Below are 24555 nucleotides of genomic sequence, written 5' to 3' on the forward strand. Positions count from 1 at the left end.
GTGTGATTCATGTTTTGCTGAGGTACAATAGTGTATTCTTCCGCCATTTTAATAATATGTGAATAATTATTTTCAGAATTCTAGTAAAACAGTGTATCAGGCATCAATCAGTGTATTGGGTGTAATAACTTTCTGTGGAGGCGGGGCTTGGAGCTTCAGACGTTTCACTGACCATTACTGTACACTATTCTGTAATTAACTATATATTTGTGTTCATTTGGGTGGAGTTTCCCTTTACTCTTCTGGACGTTGTGTTCGTTTTTTTCCCCACCCAATGCCGGAGCAGGGGGCGGGGCTAGTCTAAATACGGGTGGGGAAAATCTCCCCTCCCCCCGCGCGCCCGATCCCGAGCTCAACTTCCCGAGCTGACGTCAGCGGGCAGCCCTGGCAGTGCGCGCGCTCGGAACGCTGAGCTCCGGGGGGAAATGCTGCTCTCCGCGCCGCCGCGCGCGGGACCAGGCCCGTATAACGGCTTCTCCGGCCGGAACAGTAAGAAGGTAAGACGGAGCGGAACTCGGGACCGAACCGGACTGTAGGAGAAGCTCGTGTTTGTGTTTGTTCGCGCGCGCGGAGTGAGAGCTGCAGTGTCCTTGAGGGCGAGCGAGCGAGCGCGCGCTCGGGAAGCGGACAGGAGTTGGGCTTTTCCTCAAACAAAACCCCCCCTCGCCCATTCCTACACCCACAACCCCCCCCACCCCTTCCAACTTTAACCTCCACCCCTAAATTAACACCCCCTCTTCATTTTTATTATTATTATTTTATTGTTGTTGTTGTTTTTCTGAGGGGGGGGGGGGTTGGGGGTCTCACAAGCGTGACTAACTTCGTGCGAGCGTAAGTGCGCGCGTGCTCATCGGCTACACGCGAGTTAAAACAACAGAATCGATTATAGTCCGTATGTGTGTATAATGTGTGCACAGTGTTTGTGTGTCTTTGTGAGAGTGTGTATGTGTGTACAGTGTGTGTGTGTCTGCGTGTACAGTGTGTTTACAGTGTGTGTGAGAGTGTAAGTGTGTGAAAGAGTGTGTGTCTGCAGAACCAGGTACTAACTCCTGATATTGGAGCCCAAACTGCAACATTAGCTATAGAAAATAACCTTAACACGTTTTCCTGAGAAAGAACCGAGAACACAGTGCAAAATCCACCTACAGTAAAAGTTAATGGACTGTTGCTCCTGCAGTTGAACTGCTGTGGATGTGAAGAGACACCAGAACTGATCCAGAACTTTACCAATGTTCTCTTGTGTCATTTGTTGTGGTCTGGCAAGACTTGGGAAAACCCCGCCCACTTCAGTACACATCTTTAAAAATCACCCCAAGCCTTAAAAAACACAAATCCACTTCATGTATTATTATAATGCACTGTAATATGTAGTGTGTAAAATGTTAAGCTATTCTGTGTAGAATCATAATGAGTTTTTCTTCGTGTAGAATCTTTTAAAAGTGGTTCTAGAGCTATAAAATATTGGAATAGTTGTGTATTTAAGGCTTCATCAGGATAAAAGTTCTGTACAGTAGAATAGTGTTCAGGTTGTAAGACTGTAAGTACTGTAAGTGGAGTATGAGAGTGGAGTACTCTGTGTGTCCTGATACCAGACTGTGTGTGTTTTGGGAAGTGGCAGTCTGGAAAAAGGGCCGAAGTTTGACCTACTGACTCCGCCCTGTTTACGCTCGTGGAGAAAGGCACCTCTGTGAGAGGCACAGCGCTGAATTACATAACACTAAATTCTGAGAATTTGCTGCAAGTTTTACTTACTGTTGTTCTTTCGGATGATCACGCAAGCCCCAACGTTCACATGCTGCATGTGCTTATTATTATTAGTAGTAGTATTATTCTATGCATGAACCAACAGGCAGGGCTGGAAATATAGATGATTTTTATAGCACATAACACATGAGGGTTATAGATATGGATGGATATGGGCATGGATATGGATGGGTGTAGATATTGAAAGATTTGGATATGGATGGGTGTGGATGTGGTCGGATACAGATATGGATGGATATAGCTATGGATGTGTATGTATATGGATATAGATGGGTACAATCCTACAATCCCTTGTCCTATAATCCCTAGTCCTACAATCCCGTCCTACTATCCCCTGTCCTAGAGTCAGTCCCCTCTTCTACTATCCCCTCTACTTCTATCCCCTCTCCTAATAGTCCCCCATGCACAAATTCCCTGTTACCAGAGGAAAAAAGAGGCATTTTTCGTGTTTTGGTTCTGTTGAAGGAATGAATGCTGTGTTTTGGTGATTGTACGCTGTGATGGCGTTTAGCGGAGGTTTAGAGTTCGTCTGCGGGTCGACAGTCAGAATTCCACACGTATCTCCCTCACCATCTCTCTCTCTCTCTCTCTGCTCACTCGCTCAACCTGCTCGCTGCTTCCTGTACCTGAATTGAATGGTGTTGTGAGATGAAAGAAGACCCATTGACAGTGGGCGGCGATCACACAACGAGATGGCACCTGGTATTGAGTTACCGCACTGCTGCCTGAATGACTTAGAACTACAATTCCCACAATTCCTGGTTGTGATTACAGATTTGGCCCTGGAAAGGGAGAAAAACGTGATCTAATTTGTCTTGTTGTCTGAGTCGGTGATCTGTCAGTGGTCTGTGTCATGGTGTGTGTGTCAGTAGTCTGCATTATGGTCTGTGTGTCAGTAATCTGTGCGTCATAATCTGTGTGCTGTCTGTGTCCATGGTCTGTGTGTGTGTAGTCTGCATCATGGTCTGTGTCCATGGTCTGTGTGTTGTCTGTGTGGGTGGTTTGTGTCCATGGTCTTAGTGTTGTCTGTGTTCATGGTCTGTGTCGGTTGTCTGTGTGCCTGTAGTCTGTGCGCCATGCTCTGTGTTGTCGGGGGTTTGTGTCTATGGTCTGTTTGTTGGTGGTCTGTGTGTCAGTAGTCTGTGCATCATGCTCTGTGTGTTGATTATGTCAGTGGTCTGTGCCTCATTGTCTGTGTGTGTTGGTGGTCTGTGTCATGGCCTGTGTGATAGTATTCTGTGCGTCATGGTCTGTGTGTTTGTGTCCATGATCTGTGTTGGTGGTCAGTGTTGTTGTCTGTGTTGGTGGTCTGTGTGTCAATAGTCTCTGCATCATGGTCTCTGTGTTGTCTGTGTCAGTGGTTTGTGTCCATGGTCTGTGTGTTAGTGGTCAGTGTCGTTGTCTGTGTTGGTGGTTTGTGTCATGGTCTTTGTGTTAGTAGTCTGTGTGTCATGGTCTGTGTGTTGCCTGTGTCCATGGTCTGAGTGTCAGTAGTTTGTGTTGCCTGTGTTAGTGGTCTTTGTCATGGTTTGTGCGTCAGTAGTCTGTGCATCATTGTCTGTGGCAGGGGTCTGTGTCAGCAGGATGCGTGTTGGTGATCTTTGTTGGTAGCCTATGTCATGGCTACACAGATGTTGGTGGTCTGTGTTTGACAGTTTATCTGGGCCTGTTTTTACTGTTTTACCATAGAAATATAAATTTATAGATGTATTTTATAGATGTATAGATGTATGTTATTATTATTTTATTAACTATTTATTATTATTACTGGTCCTATTTTTTTAATGATCACATCAAACTGATTTTACCATTAAAGTATCAGTTCAGTGTAAGATCTGTCGGAAATGATGGACCAGAATGTTGGTCTGTGGTTTAGATTCTGTATTCTGTTCTGTGTTCTGCCAGTTTTAACACTCTGAACACTGATGCAGACCAAACCTATAGAACCTCCTTCATCTGGATGCTTTTGAGTGATGTGCTCCGGTAGGCAGCACAGGTTCTAAAACTATGCAAGTTCTTCAGACATTCAGCTCCAGTTAGAAGACCCAGATAAGGTTTTAGAATGGGTTATATAGTGGCTTGCTGTCAAAGGATCAGGATGCTGAGTAGGGGAGAACTTTTCTCACTTTCCTGACCCAGACAGAAACCCGCTGTTCACTCAGTCTAAGAGAGGAGCGAGAGCGGTGTGAGGGGCGAGAGAGGGGAGAGCGAGTCTGGACTGGATCCTGACGTTGCCCGTCAGTCAGCAGGAATGCCTCGAAGCTTTGTGATTATATGGGAGCGACGTTGGTCCTTGTCTTTGATTGAACCTGGAGGAACGTTGTTTCGTTTCACTGTGTACTCTGTATATAGCTGAAATGACAATAAAAACCACTTTGACTTTGACTTTGACTTTGAACCTCTGTTTACTCTGCTTCTGATGCTGGCGTGTCGATAACGACCTGGCCCAGAAGAATCCTGTTCCCATTATCACTTTATTACGTCTCTCTATTTTTCTCTTTCTCTCTCTCTCTTAATTTCTCTTTCTGTCTGTGTATTTCTCGTTGTCCAACTGACTGGAGAAGTGAAATGTATTAGCTTGCATGCTAACAGCACACAGTAGAGAACCCTGGGCTGGTTGGATGAGGATGTAATTAGCATGGTTAGTAATTAGCAGACGGGGTGTCCATAAACTCTCGGGGGTGACCCTTAACCCCGACTGCCCTGAACAAATTTGCCTATTGTCCACATGAAGCCTGATCTCCCTGCAACTCTAATCAGATTCTTTATCCTTAGTTGATCTCCTTCAGGAGGCGGGAATGTCCCCATAGCAACACAGTCCAGTGTAATTTGGGTGAAGAACTGAGTTAATCTGCTCACTGATAATACATGCTATGAATACAGTTTGGTACGAATACAGTCCTGTGTGAATACAGGCTTGTGTGATTACATCCGGTAGGAATACAGTCCTGTGTGAGTACAGTCTGGTGTGAATACAGTCTGGTGTGAACACAATCCAGTGTGAATACAGTTTGGTATGAATACAGTCTGGTGTGAATACAGTTTGGTGTGAATATAGTCCAGTGTAAATATAGCCTATTGTGAATACAGTTTGGTATGAAAACAGTCCAGTGTGAATACAGTCCGGTGTAAATATATTTTGGTATGAATACAGTCTGGTGTGAATACAGTCTGGTGTGAAAACAGTCCAGTGTGAATACAGCCAGTGTGAATACATTCCGGCATAAATATAGTCTGGTGTGAATACAGTCTGGTGTGAATACAGTCCAGTGTGAATATAGTTTGGTATGAATACAGTCTTGTGTGATAACATCCGGTATAAATACAGTCCAGTATGAATATACAGTAAGGAAAATAAGCATTTAAACTCTCTGCGACTTTGCAAGTTCTCGCACTTAGAAATCAGAAAGGGGTCTGAAATTTTCAACTTCATGTCCACTGCGAGAGACATAATCTAAATAAAAAAATCCGGAAAGCACAGTGTATGAGTGCATGATGAAGTATTCGAACACCTGCCAATCAGCAAATATTCTGGCCCTCAAAGACCTGTTAGTCCACCTTTGAAAAAATCCACCTCCCCTCCACTTATTATTCTAAATTAGAAGACCTCCACAAGGCTGGAAAGAGCTACGGGGCAACTGCCAAGCAGCTTGGTGAAAAAAGATCAGCAATTATTAGAAAATGAAAGAAGCTTAACATGACAGTAAATCTCCCTCGGACTGCGGCTCCATGCAAGATCTCACCTCTTGGTAAATCAATGATCCTAAGAAAGGTGAGGAATCAGCCCAGAACTACACGGGAGGAGCTGCTCAATGACATGAAAAGAGCTGCACCACTGTTTCCAACAGAGGGAACGTTTGACCTCTGCAAACAAAGGCTGCTGTACCAAATATTAACATTGATTTTCACAGGTGTTCAAATACTTATTTGCAGCAGTAACACACAAATAAATTATTTTAAAAATCATACATTGTGATTTCCGGATTTTTTTTAGATTATGTCTCTCACAGAGGAAAATTTCAGACCCCTCCATGATTCCTAATTGGGAGAACTTGCAAAGTCGCCGGGTGTTCAAATACTTATTTTCCTCACTGTAGTTCGGAATGAATTTGGTGTGAATACAGTCAGGTGTGAATATAATCCGCTGTAAAAACAGTCCGGTGTAAATACAGTTCGGTGTGAATACAGTTTGGTATGAACACAGTCTGGTGTGAACACAACCGAAATACATTAGAACTGTCTGTATCACTGAGTTTTTATGTTTGTTTGGGTTATTGTAATTTTTCCTGTCGTCTGTGTTTTTAATTTGTCTCTCTGTGTTCTCTGTGCAGCAGGCCTATGTGTCCTCCAGCCACCAGATGGTGTCCCTCAGTCCCAACACCAACAGCAGCAGCGCTAGCAGTGCAGCGGGAGGGGAACAACTCAGCAAAACGAATCTCTACATTCGGGGTCTTCACCCCGGAACCACCGACCAGGACCTGGTGAAGCTCTGCCAGCCGTAAGTCTGCGTGTTGATTGAGCTCTGCTGTGTAGTCCTTCTGCCCTCTGGTGGAGGGAGGACCTGTTAGTGTTTATTCTGCATAAGAAGCTCTTCTCAGAAAATACGTTATCTTGTAAACACTCTCCTCTCTGTGTCTAGGGCTCTTGACTGTTGAAAGTTTATTCAGGCTTCAAATTGTTTAAAAAACAAACCTATTCAGACAAATCTCTCCATTCAAATTGAGTGAATTTGATTGTGGTTGGATGAAAAGTGTAAACACATACCATTCCGATGCTGGGCGATTATGGCCTAAAAAATGAATCTTCGATTTTTCCACAATGAAATCAGATTTTTCCCCCTACTAAAAATCAAACTACAGATGACAAAGACATGGTTTAAAACTTGGTTTGCCTGTAAAACAAATGTGACGTTTGGTGTTCAGACGCTTTGGGTTGAGTCAACTCATTGAGTGAATCAATGATTCAAAACATTGTTTTTAAGCCCATGCATTCATATCACACTCTGACCTCATGTACACACACCACAGAGAAAAGCACACACAGACGGACACTTTTATACTTAAGAATGCGGGTTTATGACTGAAAATTGAGAAATAACGCACCAAACGATTTACAAAAGAAACTTTGAAGGAGAGATTACTATTGTTTCCACAATTAATAACAGATCCTCACCAGAGAGCGATGACGCTGTAGTTTTTATAAGCGGTAGGATTTATTTCTAGCTAAATATATGCTTTATCCCAAAGGGTGTTTGTGTTGAAAGTGCTGAAACAGTGCTGGAAATATCCGTGCGTTAGTCTGTGGGAGTCCCTGGTAACCAAGGTAAAATGGATAAACACTGCAGAAATGAGTAGCGATTTCAGATATTTTAGATTAAAAAGATAAAATTTCTGTATATAAAATTGTGATAACTTCATTTTGAAAATCCCATCCAAACTGTTATTCGAATTAATCAAATTAATCGTGAAAATCGCCCAGCACTACATTTCGTTACCCTATTGGTTAATGCTCGACCCATCACACCTGCACTCCAGCAAGAACATAGCAGACGTATGTAGTCTAATATGAAGATGATCCGTGCAGAGACTCAAGAGAAGTCGAGCAAAATGTCCTAACTAAGTTGCTAAAATTCATTTTTTTATGGACATATGTGGGGCTAAAAAGGAAGCCTAGTGCATCCCAAAATTTACAGAGTAGCCTGGACATGCATATTTATACTTTATACGTTTGTGTATCTGCGACTTTGCATTGCATTGCAGTTGAAACCGCAAAGGCGGGAATGTGTTGTCAGCTGCTGTCAGTGTCATGTGACAGTATGTACATGTAGGTTTAACACAATAAAAATTGCCTTAAAGTGTTGGATCTATGACTTGAAGACTTATTTGCAGATTGCAGCCTTCTGTAAAATAAATGAACCATTTACAAACAATACTTTAAACAACTTTTGGGTAAAAGAGTGAGTAATAACAAAGTGCCCTAACAATAAAAAGGCAGTTCAGAAGATCAGGGAATTCCACGTCTTACACATAGAGTTTTAGGGAATTTATAGAATTATACAGATGCTAAATTTAGACACTTCAGTCTAAACGTTCAGCTTTCTGAAGACGGAACACACACAAGACGAGCTCTGTTTAATCTGAAATGGAAAGTGGGACGAGGGTTTTGAAGGGTCTCTAAGTGTCTTTTATGGTGGTGATTCTATTTGTGTTTAATGTATGGAACAATCCAGCCGCCTGTTCTTGGTCACAACTGAGCTATTTAATCCTTCAGACCCGGCGAAGAACTGAGTAATATATATCTCTACACTCAAACACACACTGCTCACTGCTGTTCTTCTGAATAGCAGACTTTTCTGGTTCTGTTCTGTTTTGTAGCAGAAACGTAGACGAGGTCTCAGACCAGAGTGCAGTGTGTTTAATAAACAGTTCTGCTCCGGTACTGTTTACCGCTCCGATCCGGCTCCTCAGCCTGCTCCTAATCTACTGTTCTTCAGGGAGTTTTGGTGGAGCTGTGAAAAGTTTTCCCATATTCCATCCCCGCCCGTCGATTCCCCTCGGGTGGGGGCGTGGGAGGGGTGAGGAGATGGTAATTTCACAGTGATGTAATCAGTAGCTCTCTGTTCCTCTGCTTCTCTCTCTCACTGTTAGACATACAGCCGACAGTTCGGTTCTTTATGTCCAGGATTCAGGGTTTGGTGGGGGGTGCGGGAAAGGGGATTGGGTGGTCACGGTTTGGGTCTGTAGCAGTCAGGTGGTCTTGTGTTTGGGTCTGAAGCGGTCATCTGGTATTGGACTTGGGTCTGTAGCAGTCAAATGATCCCAATTTGTGTCTGTAGCATTCAGCTGGTCTCGTGTTTGGGTCTGTAGCAGTCAGGTGGTCTTGGATTTGGGCATGTAGCAGCAGGGGAGTGGCCTGGGTATGTAAAGATCCGGGGCTCAGCCCAGTTAATTAAGCTTCAAGCTAACTGGTTAGCTAAATTAATTTTCGTTAATTATAGCTTACAATAAGTCCTGCAGTCCTAAATGAATAAAAACAATTTAAAAAGGAAATAGTTATTGGCTGATCAGGTACATCACTCCCTACTAGCCCATCGTGCTCCGCAAAACTAGCAAGCTGATTGGTTGTTTCTCCTAAAAGGCAGAACTTTATCCTTGAACTGGCTCCATGATTGGTGTTAAGAGATTTTCCATTCACACACGGCCATCTGTGTGGCTTGTCCACTCATTAATAATACTGCTGAGCTGAGCGTAACGATTCGAGGCTACTAGAAAATTATTCAGGGCTAAAGCCCCGGAAGCCCAGGCCAGGCGACGCCCCTGTGTAGCAGTTAGATGATCTCAATTTGGGTCTGTAGCAGTCAGGTGGTTTTGGATTTGGGTATGTAGCAGTCATGTGGTCTCAGGATTGAGTCTGTAGCAGTCATGTGGTCTCTGGATTGAGTCTGTAGCAGTCAGGTGGTCGGTTTAGGTCGGACGTTAGCTGGCCTGGGGTTTAGGTCTGAGGTCAGGTGGTTTCTGGTCAGGTGTCCTCGGGTGTTATAGCTTTGGGTCTGTAACAGTCAAAGGGTTTTAGGTTTATGCCTGTAGCAGTCAGGTGGTCTCGGGTTTAGGTCTGTAGTAGTCAGGTGGTCTTGGGTTTAGGTCTGAGGTCAGATAGTCTGGGGTTTAGGCCTGAGGTCAGGTGAGCTTGGGTCAGGTGTTAACAGGTGTCAGGTGTAACAGCCGGAGGGTCTTAGGTTTAGGTCTATAGTAGTCAGGTGGTCTTGGATTTTAGTCTGTAGCAGTCAGATGATCTCAATTTGGGTCTGTAGCAGTCAGATAATCTCAATTTCTGACTGTAGCAGTCGGGTGGTCTCATGTTCAGGTCTGTAGCAGTAAAATGATCTCAATTTGGGTTTGTAGCAGTCAGGTGGTCTCTTGTTTGGGCCTGTAGCAGTCAGGTGGTCTGAGGTTTGGGTCTGGAGCATTCAGGTGGCCTCAGGTTTGGGTCATCAGCATTTAAGTGGTCTCGGGTTTGGGTCTATAACAGTTAGATGTTCCCAATGTGGGTCTGTTGCAGTCAGGTCGTCTCAGGTTTGGGTCAGCTGTTCTCAAGTTTAGGTCTGTAGAAAGTCAGGTGATCTCAGGTTTGTGTGTAGCAGATAGACAGTCTCATTTGAGCCTGTAGCAGTTAGATTATTTTAGTTTGGGTCTTTGTCAGTCAGGAGGTCTCAGGTTCAGGTCTGAGGTGAGGTGGACTCAGGTGTTACAGCTCTCCTGTTGATCTGTTAGAGGGTAAAGAACTGGGCTGTTCTGTGGAATCTGCAGATATTGTTCTCTTGCAGCTGATAGGACCAAGGACTGTCAGTGTGATCGGATTCACACTGGATCCAGACTGGAATGTTCCCGTCTCTGCTGAAGCTGGGTCTGCTAGTAGTGCTGCTGTGCAAAGCTAAACTGGAATCTATCTCTTTAATAGGAAGCCATTGTTGATGTTATTGTAATAACATCAATATTAATATCAGTAGTAGTAACTGCAGTATTACTATCAATAGTAACAACAGTAGCATTAATATAAGTGAGTGGAGTGGTGTTTGGGTTTTGATCAGGGCGGTGGAGAAGCACTAATCTGATTCCAGTACAGGAGCAGGAAACCAGCAGGTCTGTAAGACCCAGCGGAGCGAGGGTGGGTGGAGTTTAGAGGGCGGAGAGATCGGGTTGCAGGCCTGCTCTTACTCCAGCAGCAGATCAGCCTGTTTCAGAGACTGGGCAGGAGAGTTCAGTTTACTGTACAGAGAAAGAGAGAGAGAAACATTGCACAGCCTACACATACTGTAAACATAAACCTATAGACCTGATATTATCGTGTGTGTGCGTGTGTATATGAGGGAGTGTATGTGTATCTGATCTGTCTGTGTTGTGTTTGAAGGTTTGGTAAGATTGTGTCCACCAAGGCCATCCTGGACAAAACCACCAATAAGTGTAAAGGTAAGTGAGTGCATGTCCTCGTCAGTACTACTGATCAGTCCCTGAACTGACCTGTCCACATATTACAATTCAGTTTTCCAGCTCTGGAAAACAAATTAAGAGACCACTTAAAAATCATGCGTTTCTTTGATTTTACCAAATTGAAACCCTCTGGAATATAATCAAGAGGAAGATGGATGATCACAAACCATCAGACCAAGCAGAACTGCTTAAATATTTGCACCAGGAGTGGCTTAAAGTTGTCCAAAAGCAGTGTGTTAGACTGGTGGAGGAGAACATGCCAAGATGCATGAAAACCAGATGTGATTAAAACCAGGGTTATTCCACCAAATATTGATTTCTGAACTCTTAAAACTTTATAAATATGAACTTGTTTTCTTTGCATTATTTGAGGTCTGAAAGCTCTGTATCTTTTTTGTTTTTTCAGCCATTTTTCATTTTCTGCAAATAAATGCTTTTAATGGCAATATTTTTATTTGGAATTTGGAAGAAATGTTGTCTGTAGTTTATATAATAAAAAAATAATGTTCATTTTATTCAAATCTATAAATAGCAAAATCAGAGAAAATGATTCAGAAACTGCAGTAATATCTTAATTTTTCCAGAGCTGTATATATATATGTGTGTATGACTTTGTGTGTGTGTGTGTGTGTGTGTTTTCTCAGGCTATGGATTTGTTGATTTCGATAGTCCTGCAGCAGCACAGAAAGCTGTAACGGCACTGAAGTCTGGGGGGGTTCAAGCTCAAATGGCCAAGGTACCTTTGCTCCACCCACAGCCAGCTCTGCCAATTACTGCTCCATCAATACACAATTACACCTTCTCTCATACGTCTTGTTTTTACATATTAAACATAAAATTACATTGGTTTATTTAAACTTTTTTTTCTGCTTTTCCAGCAGCAGGAACAGGACCCCACTAACCTGTACATCTCCAACCTGCCTGTTTCTATGGACGAGCAGGAGCTGGAGGCCATGCTGAAGTCCTTCGGTCAGGTAGTCTCCACCCGTGTTCTCCGCGACGCCAACGGGACGAGTAGGGGCGTTGGCTTTGCGCGGTACAGTACCCTCATACCCTCCTCTTTACTTAGTCTGAATAATAATAAATATAAATAAATATAAATAAATGTTTAAATTATTAAATTTGCCACAAATAACCCACAAAGCTTATGCATGATTTAAAAAAAGATATTGGCAATGATAGTGATAATTGGACCTAATTTATAGTTATTTCTGGTGAAAATCACGCCACTCTACTGTAGCCACTTAAGCACCATCTTTATATGTTCTACCCCTAACTCTAACACTCCTGTTCCAGACCACAGTACTGTTCTCCAGGTTCTCTTGGTTCTCCTGGTTCCGAATGTTTTACTGAATCTTCTCTTTTTTCTCTAAAGGATGGAATCCACAGAAAAATGTGAAGCAATAATTCAACATTTTAATGGAAAATATATCAAAACTCCTCCAGGAGTGCCAGGTACATATGTGTGTGTATTAACAAGTGTGTGTGTTGATGTGAGTGTGTGTGGATTAACTGGCCGATTCATGTAAAACCTGTTAGTTCTTTCCAAATACAAAAACTGAACTGCTTATACTAGTGCTGGACGATTTTTTACGATTAATTTGGTAATTCGAATTTAATGCGATTTTCAAAACCGAGGTATTTGCAATTTTACATACAGACATTTTATCTTTTTAATCTAAATTATCCTAAACCCCTGCTTATTTCTGAAGTGTTTATCCATTTTACCTTGGTTAAATTATATATATATATATATATATATATATATATATATATATATATATATATATATATATATAACTATTTTACTTGAAAATCTAGATTTTTAACCATTTCTTTGTCATCTGTAGTTAGATTTTTAGTAGGGGGAAATTTTGATTATAATCGAAAATCAGATTTTTTTTGGGGAAAAGTGAAGATTTTTTTAGGCCATAATCGCCCAGCACTAGCTTATACCATATTTGATTTTGTAATATCATTAAAGCTGTAACATACAGTACATACAGTGTTTTCACCCACTTAGCCTACAGCAATTTAGCTCCGCCCATTCACACTGATCTTACATACAGTATTTATTTCAAAACAGCCAATCAGAATGCAGTTAGAGATGTTCCAGATAACTGATGCAGGTTCTGTGTTGCAGTGCCGGCGGAACCTTTGTTATGTAAATTTGCTGACGGTGGACAGAAGAAGAGGCAGAACCATGGAAAGTTCCTGCATAACGGCCGACCGTGGGCGAGAGACACGGACACGGTAACTCTCTCTTTCTCTCTCTCTCACACTGTTTTTGGAAGGTTTCTCTGTGACTGTGAGCATGCAAAAACTGCAATGTGAACAGTGACAGTATTGATGAAGAGGTGGTAATGGAGGGGGCAGGGCGGAGCAGTGATGATGGGGTGGGGATAGCGGAGACAGTGAACACGATGAGGACAGGGGCGGTAATGATAGGAACTGTGATGACAGGGAAAGTGATAATAGGGGAAGTAACGACGAAGACTGTAATGACAGGGAGAGTAGTGATGAAGGTGGTGATGACATCAACAGTGATGATAGGAACAGTAATAATAGACAGTGGTGAAGCGGGTAATGATAGAGATGGAGACCGGGATAATGGGGCTGTAATTTCAACACAACGATTACGAAGCAGTGATAATGAGGACAGTGATGAAGAAGACAGAAATGATAGAGACATTGACAGTGATAATAGGGATTGTGATGATGGGACGGATATGACTGAGGAAGTGATGTTGGGGACTGTGATGGCGGGTGTGGTGATGATGGGGACAAGAATGATGGAGCGGTGATGACATGGATAGTAATGGTAATGATAGAGACGATAATGACAGCAACTATGATGGCGGGAACTGTGATTATGGTGTGTTAATTACAGGGACAGTGATAACGGGAACAGGAATGATAGTGATGAAGGGGCGGTAATGACAGGGACTGTGATGCCAGAAATGGTCCTCGCAGGGATGTAAATGACAGAATTTGTGAAGTTGGCGGCAGTGATGATGAAGACAGTTATAAAAAGGACGGTAAAGAGACATGGACATTAATAATAGGGATTGTGATGATGGGACGGAGATGACTGAGGCCGTGATGTCGGGGATGGTGATGGCAGTTGCGATGATGTTGGGGACAGTAATGACAGGGACAGTGATGATGGGGACAGTTATGAAGGGGGCGATGATGATGAAGTTCAGGACATTTTATTTATTTTTTGGAACAAAACATTCACAGTTCTGCAATATCTGAAATGATGTTATAATAACACTTATATTTTCCCTCAGGGAGGACTGACCCTAACCTACGACCCCACAGCCTTACAGAACGGGTGAGTACATCTAGAGAGAGAGAGAAAGAGAAATATACAGCTCTGAAAAAAGTTTCTATGAGTTTCTATGATTTTACTCATTTAAAGTCCTCTGGAATATAATCAAGAGGAAGATGGATGATCACAAGCCATCAAACCAAACTGAACTGCTTGAATTTTTGCACCAGGAGTGGCATAAAGTTATCCAAAAGCAGTGTGTAAGACTGGTGGAGGAGAACATGCCAAGATGCATGAAAACTGTGAATAGTTATTCCACCAAATATTGATTTCTGAACTCTTAAAACTTTATGAATATGAACTTGTTTTCTTTGCATTATTTGAGGTCTAAAAGCTCTGCATCTTTTTTATTATTTTAGCCATTTCTCATATTCTGCAAATAAATGCTCTAAATGACAATATTTTTATTTGGAATTTGGGAGAAATGTTGTCTGTAGTTTATAGAATAAAACAACAATGTTCATTTTACTCAAACATATACCTATAAATAGCAAAATCAGAGAAACTGTTTTAGAAACTGAAGTGGTCTCTTAAAAGACAGTGTTTTGCTGTCTTTCACCAAAGTGTTATTTAGCTTTATTCCTCAGATAGTGTTCAATTTTAATTGATTTGATTTCATGAGTAAATCCTGAGAGTAGACACCTTGTGGTTGTAAGTGGTACTGCAGTATTTTGATTCTTAAGGGTAATCTGCTGTGTTGTGTTGCAGTTTTTCTTTTATTCTTAAAAAAGCCAAACTGAAGCACAAGATTTTCAAAATATAAATGTAAATATTTTTACAAGCTATGAATCAACCATGTAAGCAGATATATAAAAGTTAATTATTAAAGTTTTAAACGTAATGTTATCAGGTTTTCTTTTTTTAGGTTTTACTCGTCTCCGTACAGCATCGCTCCAAACAGAATGATCACCCAGGCCTCGCTGTCTCCGTACCTCTCCTCCCAAGTGCCGTCCTATCAGGTCAGTTATCGACCACCGTGGTTGTTAGGGTAACCAGCAAAATTGATTTTACGCTTTATTCATCTACGTTACTATCATCTACCAAAACGAGGCTGTGGGGGATGGAAGTAGCTGCCTCACTGATGCGTTCACCAAATGCACTTTATCAATAAGAAATCAGTCTTATAAAGATCAAACCTTCCATAGTTTCCCCAAAGATCCTGAACTTCACCATGAATGGATTCACAAAATCAGTAGAGATCCCCATTAGGGGTGTGCCGTGTCGTATCGTACGTGATAATATCGCCAAAACATTTGAATATCGTGAACAATATTATACCCTGAAATATCGTGACATATCACCCACCCCTAATTATCACATCAGGGTACTACATTTTTGCCGTTTTTAGCAAAAGAAAAATTCACACTGTTCTCATTTCCCATTACATATTTACTAGAGACAGATTATATCTGTCCAGTATCATTTATTTTACTTTAATCCTGAATATATGGAGATATTTGGAGTGCATTATTTGTATCATGACATTCTGGATTATTGACTTCTGTTACAAATCTGATAAAATTATTATTTTTTTAATAAGTTATTAAAAAATATTTTAGTTAGCCATATCATATTGCATGTAATAATAAAAAAATAAATATTTTTTCTAATTTAGTGTTTTGTCATATTGCCAAAAGTATTGTTATCGTGAAAATACTATGAAATATTGTGATATTATTTTAGAGACATATCGCCCACCCCTAATCCCCATACAGTTTAAGATGTATATTACAGTTCTAGCTAGTTAAGACTAGCCATATTAATATTACTCAGCCAGCCAATCTAACCAGATGAACGTTAGCAGGGAGACAGCAAGCTATCTAAGCCTGGTTCACCGGCTATGACTTCATTTACCCTTATTTACCCTTTTTTTTTTTATCCTACCATGGTTAGCCTGGTTTTACAAGAGTGACACTTATACTTGCATGCTTAGCTGGACTGTATTTGGCTGTATTAAACGATTGTGTTAAAATTAATTTTATGTCTGGTTTTAGGAGCATCCTGATGCCATTCATTAAAATATTTTGCCCGCTACCCACTCAGAAACATTATAACATTTAATTAAAAAGAAAAAAGGACTGCTGCTTTAACAGAGTTCAGGTCTAAGCTCAATTAAACTGTTGGATCGTTAAACTTTATAGTATGTGAAGCAATCCGTCAATGAAGTGCTGAACATTCAGAGTGGAAAGTGATTTATAGATGGTATTTATGTAACAAATGTAAATATTCAAATATCAACCAGATACACTAAATAATTGTAAAAAAAATTACCAGAAACCACTGCTCCTCAGCTCAGTACTGATACCACCCTAGCCTGGCATTGGGCACAGTGTCATTCTGGTCTTCTGTATCTCGTTATGTTGGTCAGCGCATTCGTTTGGGGAGTCTGCAGGCAGGCCAAATATCTTAATTAGCTGGACAATGTTCTGCTGATAAAATGTTGTTAGTGGTCAGTCCGGTTCTGAGTTAGTCTGTCCCTCTGTCCGCAGGTCCACAGCCCATCCTGGATGCATCATCAGTCGTACCTCATGCAGCCGACGGTGAGTTCAGTTTTCAGTAAAGCCACTCCACTGAAGTACAGCGTTATACAGGGTTTTTAGTTTAGGCTGAAGTAGCATTAGCATTAGCTGCCAACCGCTGTTTCGCGTTCAGAGGTGATTATTATTGGTCTGTAGCCTGCTGATAATCCCGGCTAGCACTGCTGGAGCAGCATTAGCATTACCCGCTAACCAAGCTAGCGCTCAAAGGTGAGTATAATGGCCTGTAGCGTGCACGTTTACCGTGTCAAAACAGCTACGTGGGACGAATGCTGCTAATGCTAGTGCTTCAGCCTTAATACTGGAGAAATTCGGGAGTCTAAGCTTACTATAAATAAACGAAAGCGCTTTACTTAACTAGATAAACAATTTTCACTAGAAAAAAACTGTGTAAATGAACATACAGTGCTCATTTGACTTTAAAAGTTTTTTTTTGTTGTTTGTTGTTTTTTTTTATTACAGTTATATTTACTTAGCTTAGCTTAATTAACTTAGATAGCTCCCCCACCACCACCCAGCAGCAAGACCTGCTGAATTAGAAGTTACTTATAGTGTCTCTTGAAATGCGCCTTATAATCCAGTGTGCCTTATATATGAATATAGACATAAAATACGTGCACAAAAATACGGTATGTTAATCTCATGTCTGAATGTTGTCCAAAATCTATAGTTTTATGGCTTTAAAAAAAAATCATTTTTCTGTCCCAACCTTTTTTTGGGATGTGTAACAGGCCAGAAATGCAGTAATGGATGTATATTAATAAATTAAATTACCTAATTTTCTATACTCTCCCAACTAGTTTGGGATTTTGACAGTTTAAATAAATATTTAGGCTAAATAAACCTGATTCTACTTCAAATTCTGATTCTGATCTGCACTGTGTGCTGAACCACATAGAACTACAGAACTACAGTGACAGTTTATCAGTAAAGATGAGGTGAATGATTTTAATCTGCACTCTGACCAAGGAAAGTATTTTTCTCCCTGTCTCTCTCTTTTAGGGGACAGTTTTGACCCCGACTATGGACCACACCATGTCCATCCAGCCCACCTCTATGATGGGCCCCCTCGCCCAGCATCTCAGCCAGCTGTCGCTGGGCAGCGCCGGCACGGTATCTTCTCTCCTAACCATTCAGAAAGTCGTTAAATCCTCATTCAGACAGATCAGCTTCACCTGAAGAGCTGATTTAGTCATAACATTAAAATAACACATTAATAAAGAACAGATCTGTAATATATGTGTGTCTGCTGTTCACAGTTTCTGACTGCAAACACTGCTATGCAAGGGACTTACATCCCACAGTTCCCAGTGCCTCCCTCTAGTGTCCCAGTCGAGGTAAGACCAGCACTGTGTTTCTCAGAACACGGCAACTGCTGTGCTGTTAGTCTTTTCAGACTAAAATCTTTTTTTTTTTTTCTTATTTAAAGGAAAACGGTGGGCAGCTCTCTCTGGACTCTCCAGAACACTCCAATTTCTCCTACCAGCAAAACAAATGAAAAGAAGGTAAGAAGAAATAATAAATGGTTTACCTATGAAGTAAAATTATAGTTTTTATTATAGAAATCTCAAAGAAGGTGCCAAAATCTTAGAACTTTGTAACCTCGTACTTAAGGACTTTCTTAAATGATGACCTGAGTTGTGTGGTTATGTGACTAGTTCAGTCATAGTTATTAATGTATACAGCTCTGGAAAAAATAATCTTTAATTTGACCAAATTGAAAACCTCTGGAATATAATCAAGAGGAAGATCACAAGCCATCAAACCAAGCTTGTTTGAATTTTTGCAAAACTGTGATTAAAACCAGGGTTATTCCACCAAATATTGATTTCTGAATTCATAAAACTGCATCTTTTTGTTATTTCAGCCATTTTTCATTTACTGCAAATAAATGCTCTAAATGACAATATTTTTCTTTGGAATTTGGAAGAAATGTTGTCCGTAGTTTATAGAATAAAACAACAATGTTAATTTTACTCAAACATAAACCTATAAATAGCAAAATCAGAGAAACTGATTCATAAACTGAAGTGGTCTCTTAATTTTTTTCCAGAGCTGTATTTATTAGTCTTTATAATAAACATTGGTTGAGTCTTCAGCTGGTAATACAGAAGATGAGTCAACTAAGAATTACTTAACACTGCTTCGTAACTTTAGAGACTAAGAAAGCTTTTGGGAAATGCGTAAAATTTGCATTCCAAAAGTCGTTTGTAAGTCGCTAAGGTTCTTTATTATCAGGACATGCACCTCACCTTTGGTTTTCCGATTCTGTTGTCTAAACCCAAATAAGTCTCAGGTTGAAACACAGAATACAGAATGTTTGATTAATTATACAGAATTGTTCATAACTGAGAAATTTAACAGTTTTGATTATTTTTAGTTGTTTTAGTTGTTGATTTTACACACAAATGTTTTGCTCTATTTTATATATGCTTGGTTTTATCATGTGTATAATACTATAATGACATTTTAAATCAATTTATTTATATAAATTAAATATTGAATTATATTTAAATGAGCTACAGTATATCATTAAACTGTCTCCAGCTCTAATTTGGAAATTAGGATTTTGTATATATAAGTCTGGAACTATTAAGAACTCTAACTTTTTTTCTTGTGGGACAGGAAGTGATTGGTACTTGTTACCCAGGACGACGGTGAGGAGGACAGGAAACAAACATAAAAATGAGAAAAGAATTGTTTTTTAGTAGAAAAGAAAGAAGAAAGGATGTAGGTCTTTTTTCGCTCTTCAGCGAAACTTTAGATCCGCATAGATCCGAATAGATCCGAATAGATCCGAACTTTTTTCGGATCTATTTTAATATCCAAAAAGAAAAAAATTATAAAAATCTGCAAAAAGGGTAAAACAGACACGCCGATATTAAACAGCAAATTTTAACGTTTTATAATTATTTTTAGTGTTGAAGAAAGTTTAAACACAATGTGTCTTTCATTATTTTCTCTATTTAGTTTTTGTTGTGTTTTGTAAAGCCTTTATTTTCTATATTTGTTCATTTTTTCAATCAGCAGCTGAACTTATTTTTGTACAGATTCAGACTCGAACAGTGCATTATATTTTGAATTTGTTCTGATGTTTTTAGCCTCATGTCAGAGTGAACCATTTAAAGCCACTTCTTCATCTCAGCCCAATGGAAAACATCTAACAAACATTGTAGACAAATATGATTTATAGAAGCTAGTTTGTTATTGTATAACTTATTTCTGTTCAAAATTGCAACAGACAATCATTATTTTATTATTTATTTGTAAGAATATGGTCCATTGTAAAATATAGTTAATAAAAAGACAAAATAAAATGACTTTATTTTTCAAAAACAATAGCAAATCTTAGATTAGAAGTTTATAACAGTTTATCAGCAATTTAGACTTTGACCAAAATAAACAAATTTTCCAGAGCACAGATAATAATATATTCTATATGTAGAATAAAGATATATTTCTACATGCTGAACTTTTTGAATATATACATATATAGAAAAGTAACATACTATTAAGCAAGTTACGTTTCTATATATACAGTTCTAGCTATGTTATGTGATTTATTCACAAAGAAAGCTGCAATGGATTTAAATATTAGAGTTGGCTGTTCAGAGTCAATTCTAAAAAGGTGATTCTTTAATTCAGAGAATCAAAACTCCATAGCTTCACTTTAGCAATTCGGCTCGAATTAGAAATAAGAAGGATTTTGCACAAACCAGTTTCAGTTATGATTGAACTTTGGTGAAGAAGTGATTTTAAGCAATTTTAGGTGCCCCAAATAAAAGGTTCTGAAAACGACAAGGCCTTTATACCTGTCTAGAACCGTCACAGTATTATAAGGAAAGTCATACAACGTTTCTGGAAGGGCATGTGTTGTTGGTTTCAATTGGCATGTTATTATTTGTGAAAAACTAGTAGGAATAGAAGATTTTGGTGCCGTATTTTGTCATTAACAATGTTAAAACAAGTTTAAAACAATGCTAGGCTAGAGTTAGCAAGAGTTAACAGGAGAGAACAGGAGTTAACAGAGCGTGCTAATGAGAGTTAAGAAAAGAGTTATTGAGATTTAGCAGGAGTTTGTTAGAGTTAGCGGGAGTTAGTAAGATTCAGTAAGAGTTAGTGAAAGATAGTGAGAGTTAGCTGGAGTTATTGAGAGTGAGCAGGAGTTAGGAAGGTTTAGCAGGGGTTAGCAGGACTTAGAGGGTTATTGAAAGTTAGCAGGAGTTAGTGAGAGTTAGTAGGAATTAGTATGATTTAGTGAGAGTTAACAAGAGAGTAAAGCGAGAGTTGGCGTGTGTTATTGAGAGTTAGCAGTAGTTAGCGAGAGTTAGCAGTAGTTAGTGAGAGTTAGCAAGAGTTAGCGAGAGTTAGCAGTAGTTAGAGAGAGTTTGCAGTAGTCAGTGAGAGTTAGCAGTAGTTAGCGAGAGTTAGCAGTAGTTAGTGAGAGTTAGCAGGAGTTAGCGAGAGTTAGCATGTTATTCTTTAGTTTTCTGCAGTGCTGCGGTTCTGTCTTTTCTGGGTTTTCTAGTGTTTATTTTTCATTGTATTTTTCTTTTCTCTGTAGATGATTGAGAACTTTTATTTGTAGAAAAGAAACTTTAGGACTTTTTGCGTTGCAGGACTCGCAGTTTCACCCAGGAACGTTTTTCTCTTTTTTTTCTAACTGCACTGTTTTGGTTTTTGTAGTTTTATAGCTCTTTGAGAAAACATTGCCATTAGTGAATTAGTGATTTTTTTGTGAATTTGTTTGTGTTAAGCATTCTGTGAGAACATCTGCCTAAGGTGCCTAATGTCAGGCGTGGGTTAGAGAGGTATAAAGCTCCCAGCATTGAGTTGTGGAGCAGTGGAACTGTGTTCTCTGAAATGGTGGAACTTTTGGGACAAGCTGGAAAAAGAGAAGTAATCACCCAAGATTCTCCTCACAGCAATGTTCCAGCGTCTAGTGTAAAGTTTTGTGAATAAAGTAGAGGCTGTTCCTGCAGTAAAGTGGAACTCCCTTAAATAACCTGTATAATTCCCTTAAATAACCTGAAGTCTCTTCAAACAGCCTTCATTTATATCTTTATTATGCGTAAATATTGCTATTGTCTGTTACCAAAGATGATGAAGCCATCTGCTGAAAGCATCATGTGCATTTAGATTTTAGTAGGAGACTAGGAAGTTGAGGGACATTAAGATAATTAGGTTATAAATTAAGTAAATACATTTTTTAAAACATCTATGAATTGAGGAAGTCTGGCCTGATCTGATCTTCTGTCAGAGAGAGAAATCCAGATTAGATCTGGCACTCCTGATTGGACCAGGTCCAGGCTTTAGTCTGTTATTTTTCATAGGGGGCGCTGTGAGATTAAATGTGGCTTTAACACTTTGATTTTTTTTTTTGCTATCTTAATTCTGTCTGTATTTTATGTTCTCTGTCGGTTTGATAGAACCGCTAATGTTCTTTAAACAGATTCACAAACCTGCCGTTCACCTCATGAAGGAATTTTCTTTTATTGTTTTAATTGTTTTGTCACTACAGATCCAAAAACACAACATTGAGTTTTGAAACTATGAAATGATGAGTTGTTACATCACAGTGTTGTTAATTGTTTATTAGTTATTTATTTTTCAGCTGTCAGATGAGATGAAATATTTAAATGATATGGAAATAATAATAATGTTTTAATGGATGAAATTTGTAGGGTGCAAGAAAGGCAAACAATTATTTTTATCTTGAAAATAAATATTTTGTCTTTTAAGTTTTAGTGAGTTTTTAAATTTAAGCATAATTTACCCTCTTTACTGCAATGCGCATCCACCCAATCATAATTGTATCATTTTTAATTATGAATGTATTGTATTATGAAGAGTAAGAGTTTGAGAGGAACTTGTTCAGAGTGTGGGTTTAAGATAAACTTGTTCTGAGTGGTTAGATTGAGATTAACTAATTCAGGATATCCTTGTTCTGAATGGGGGTTTGAATAATTCTGACTGGGTTATTTTATCTGGAACAGACCATTCTACCAAACCCAGTCTCATCACTTTGTTTGCATTTTAAATTACGCCACGATTGAGAAATTGTAAATTGTAAGACTGATGTGACAGTTTGCCCACATGTAAATGTTTATTTATTAGAAAAACACCAACGTGCATTATTTTTGCTGCTGCTTTTCTTCAGCGTATTTCATAGTTTCAAAACATTCAGCTGCTATAATGGAAGGTTGAAGCAGTTCATTAGATAAACGGCAGACTAATTCCAGCTCAATCCTGCAGAATTCAGAGTTTGAAAATGTGCCTCGAAGAACTGAGGAGCTAGTGGTGCAGTTCTGTAAATGCTTCAAAATAATCCATAACTATATTTGTTTATAGTTTATTAAACAGAGTGTGTATAATAGTGTTGTGTTGGGAGGGGTGTTGTACAGAAACATTAGTGTGTGCAAAACACGATCTGCCTTAATTTACTCCCATTAGCATATAGATAATGCAGTCTGTATTAATTCTATCTAAAGCAATACTGTAAACATAACATAGCACCACTGTGCAGCTCTAACATGGTGTTTGTTTATGTAAACAAATATGCAATTTCTGTGAAATCTGTAATTGATATATTTTCATAGTATAACTTAAGTCTCTTCAACTTAGTTATATTGGGTTGGGAGATTATCAGTTACCGAGTCTCGACAGCCGTCCATGAACTCTGAATTTAGCAGGTTTGTAGTGATTTTTAATCAGACACACGGCTTCTCTGCTGAACTGCTTATTAAAACCTTCCATATTTATATAAAGACTCATATTGTACAGTTTGCAGGGCGGAGGAGTTTTAGGTGTTTTGATATTATTTTGTTTTTGGTTTAGGATATTATCCGGTTTAGCTAGCCGGTGAATTTGTCTTCCTGTGCCACAGATGCTGTTTTTTCTGTTACTCTGTTTTTTATTTGATGAAAAAATGTTTTCAGTTTTGCTCTTTTTGAAGTTTATCTGTTCATTTTTTTCCTTTTTTAATAAAAATGTTTTTAATCATTGTAAAATCTGTCTGTTTCTTAGACTATCACATACATCATAAAAAATCTATTTTATTATTAATTTTATGCATATACAGTACCGATGAAAAGTTTGGCCACAGCTTTATTTCAGTGGGGATTTTTAGGTTAGCTTTAGCTTTAGCCGATTAGCATTAGCTGAGCTGAGTTTATCTTAAGTAGCTGGTTAGCTTTAGCTGAGCTGAATTGAGCCAAAGTAGCTGGTTAGCTTTAGCTGAGCTGAGTATATCTTAAGTAGCTGGTTAGTATTAACTGAGCTGAGTTGAGCTAAAGTAGCTGGTTAGCTTTAGCTAAGCTTAGTTTATCTTAAGTAGCTAGTTAGTATTAACTGGGCTGAGTTAAGATAAAGTAGCTGGTTAGCTTTAGCTGAACTGAGTTTATCTTAAGTAGCTGTTTAGTATTAACTGAGCTGAGTTAAGATAAAGTAGCTGGTTAGCTTTAGCCCACCTTTCATTTTCTTTTCTACAACACTTTAGCTAAGCTGAGTTTATCTTAAGTAGCTAGTTAGTATTAACTGAGCTGAGTTAAGATAAAGTAGCTGGTTAGCTTTAGCTGAACTGAGTTTATCTTAAGTAGCTGGTTAGTATTAACTGAGCTGAGTTAAGATAAAGTAGCTGGTTAGCTTTAGCTGAACTGAGTTTATCTTAAGTAGCTGGTTAGTATTAACTGAGCTGAGTTAAGATAAAGTAGCTGGTTAGCTTTAGCTGAACTGAGTTTATCTTAAGTAGCTGGTTAGTATTAACTGAGCTGAGTTAAGATAAAGTAGCTGATTAGCTTTAGCTAAGCTGAGTTGAGCTAAAGTTGCCAGATAGCAGTAACTAGCACAGAGGCTACTAGACTGTAAAAGTGCGTCTAACACGGAAGCTACACTGCTGATTACTAAAGCCAGGCAGATGGGTTCACTTATGCTG

The 24555-nt window shown here is 39.3% G+C and overlaps 1 protein-coding gene across 5 annotated transcripts; it reads left to right on the forward strand.

Annotated features, from left to right (window-relative positions):
* Nucleotides 1-329: 329 nt before the first annotated feature.
* LOC103040012 (RNA-binding motif, single-stranded-interacting protein 2) lies at nt 330-23632 on the forward strand. 5 transcript variants are annotated; one of them, XM_022682645.2, is made up of 14 exons: nt 330-497; nt 6096-6262; nt 10672-10730; nt 11396-11487; nt 11630-11787; nt 12127-12206; nt 12895-13004; nt 14045-14088; nt 14936-15044; nt 16575-16625; nt 17625-17735; nt 17882-17959; nt 18052-18127; nt 19248-23632. In XM_022682645.2, the coding sequence occupies exons 1-13, from the start codon at nt 426-428 to the stop codon at nt 18118-18120; spliced, it is 1200 nt and encodes a 399-aa protein (XP_022538366.1). In that variant the 5' UTR covers nt 330-425; the 3' UTR covers nt 18121-18127; nt 19248-23632. The 5 variants fall into 5 exon arrangements, with proteins under 5 accessions (XP_022538366.1, XP_049327871.1, XP_022538362.1 ...); XM_049471914.1 differs by having other exon boundaries at nt 351-497; nt 18052-18126; nt 19242-23632; XM_022682641.2 differs by having other exon boundaries at nt 351-497; nt 14951-15044.
* The last annotated feature ends 923 nt before the right edge of the window (nt 23633-24555 follow it).

Source organism: Astyanax mexicanus, chromosome 24 (assembly GCF_023375975.1).
Source record: "Astyanax mexicanus isolate ESR-SI-001 chromosome 24, AstMex3_surface, whole genome shotgun sequence".
In the NCBI taxonomy this organism is placed as follows: domain Eukaryota; kingdom Metazoa; phylum Chordata; class Actinopteri; order Characiformes; family Acestrorhamphidae; genus Astyanax; species Astyanax mexicanus.

Coding starts and splice junctions, on each gene's coding strand:
- LOC103040012 (XM_022682645.2), top strand. CDS start 426: ATGCTGCTCTCCGCGCCGCCGCGCGCGGGACCAGGCCCGTATAACGGC. Junction 498..6,095: donor CCGGCCGGAACAGTAAGAAG/GTAAGACGGAGC, acceptor TTCTCTGTGCAG/CAGGCCTATGTGTCCTCCAG. Junction 15,045..16,574: donor CCCAAGTGCCGTCCTATCAG/GTCAGTTATCGA, acceptor CTCTGTCCGCAG/GTCCACAGCCCATCCTGGAT.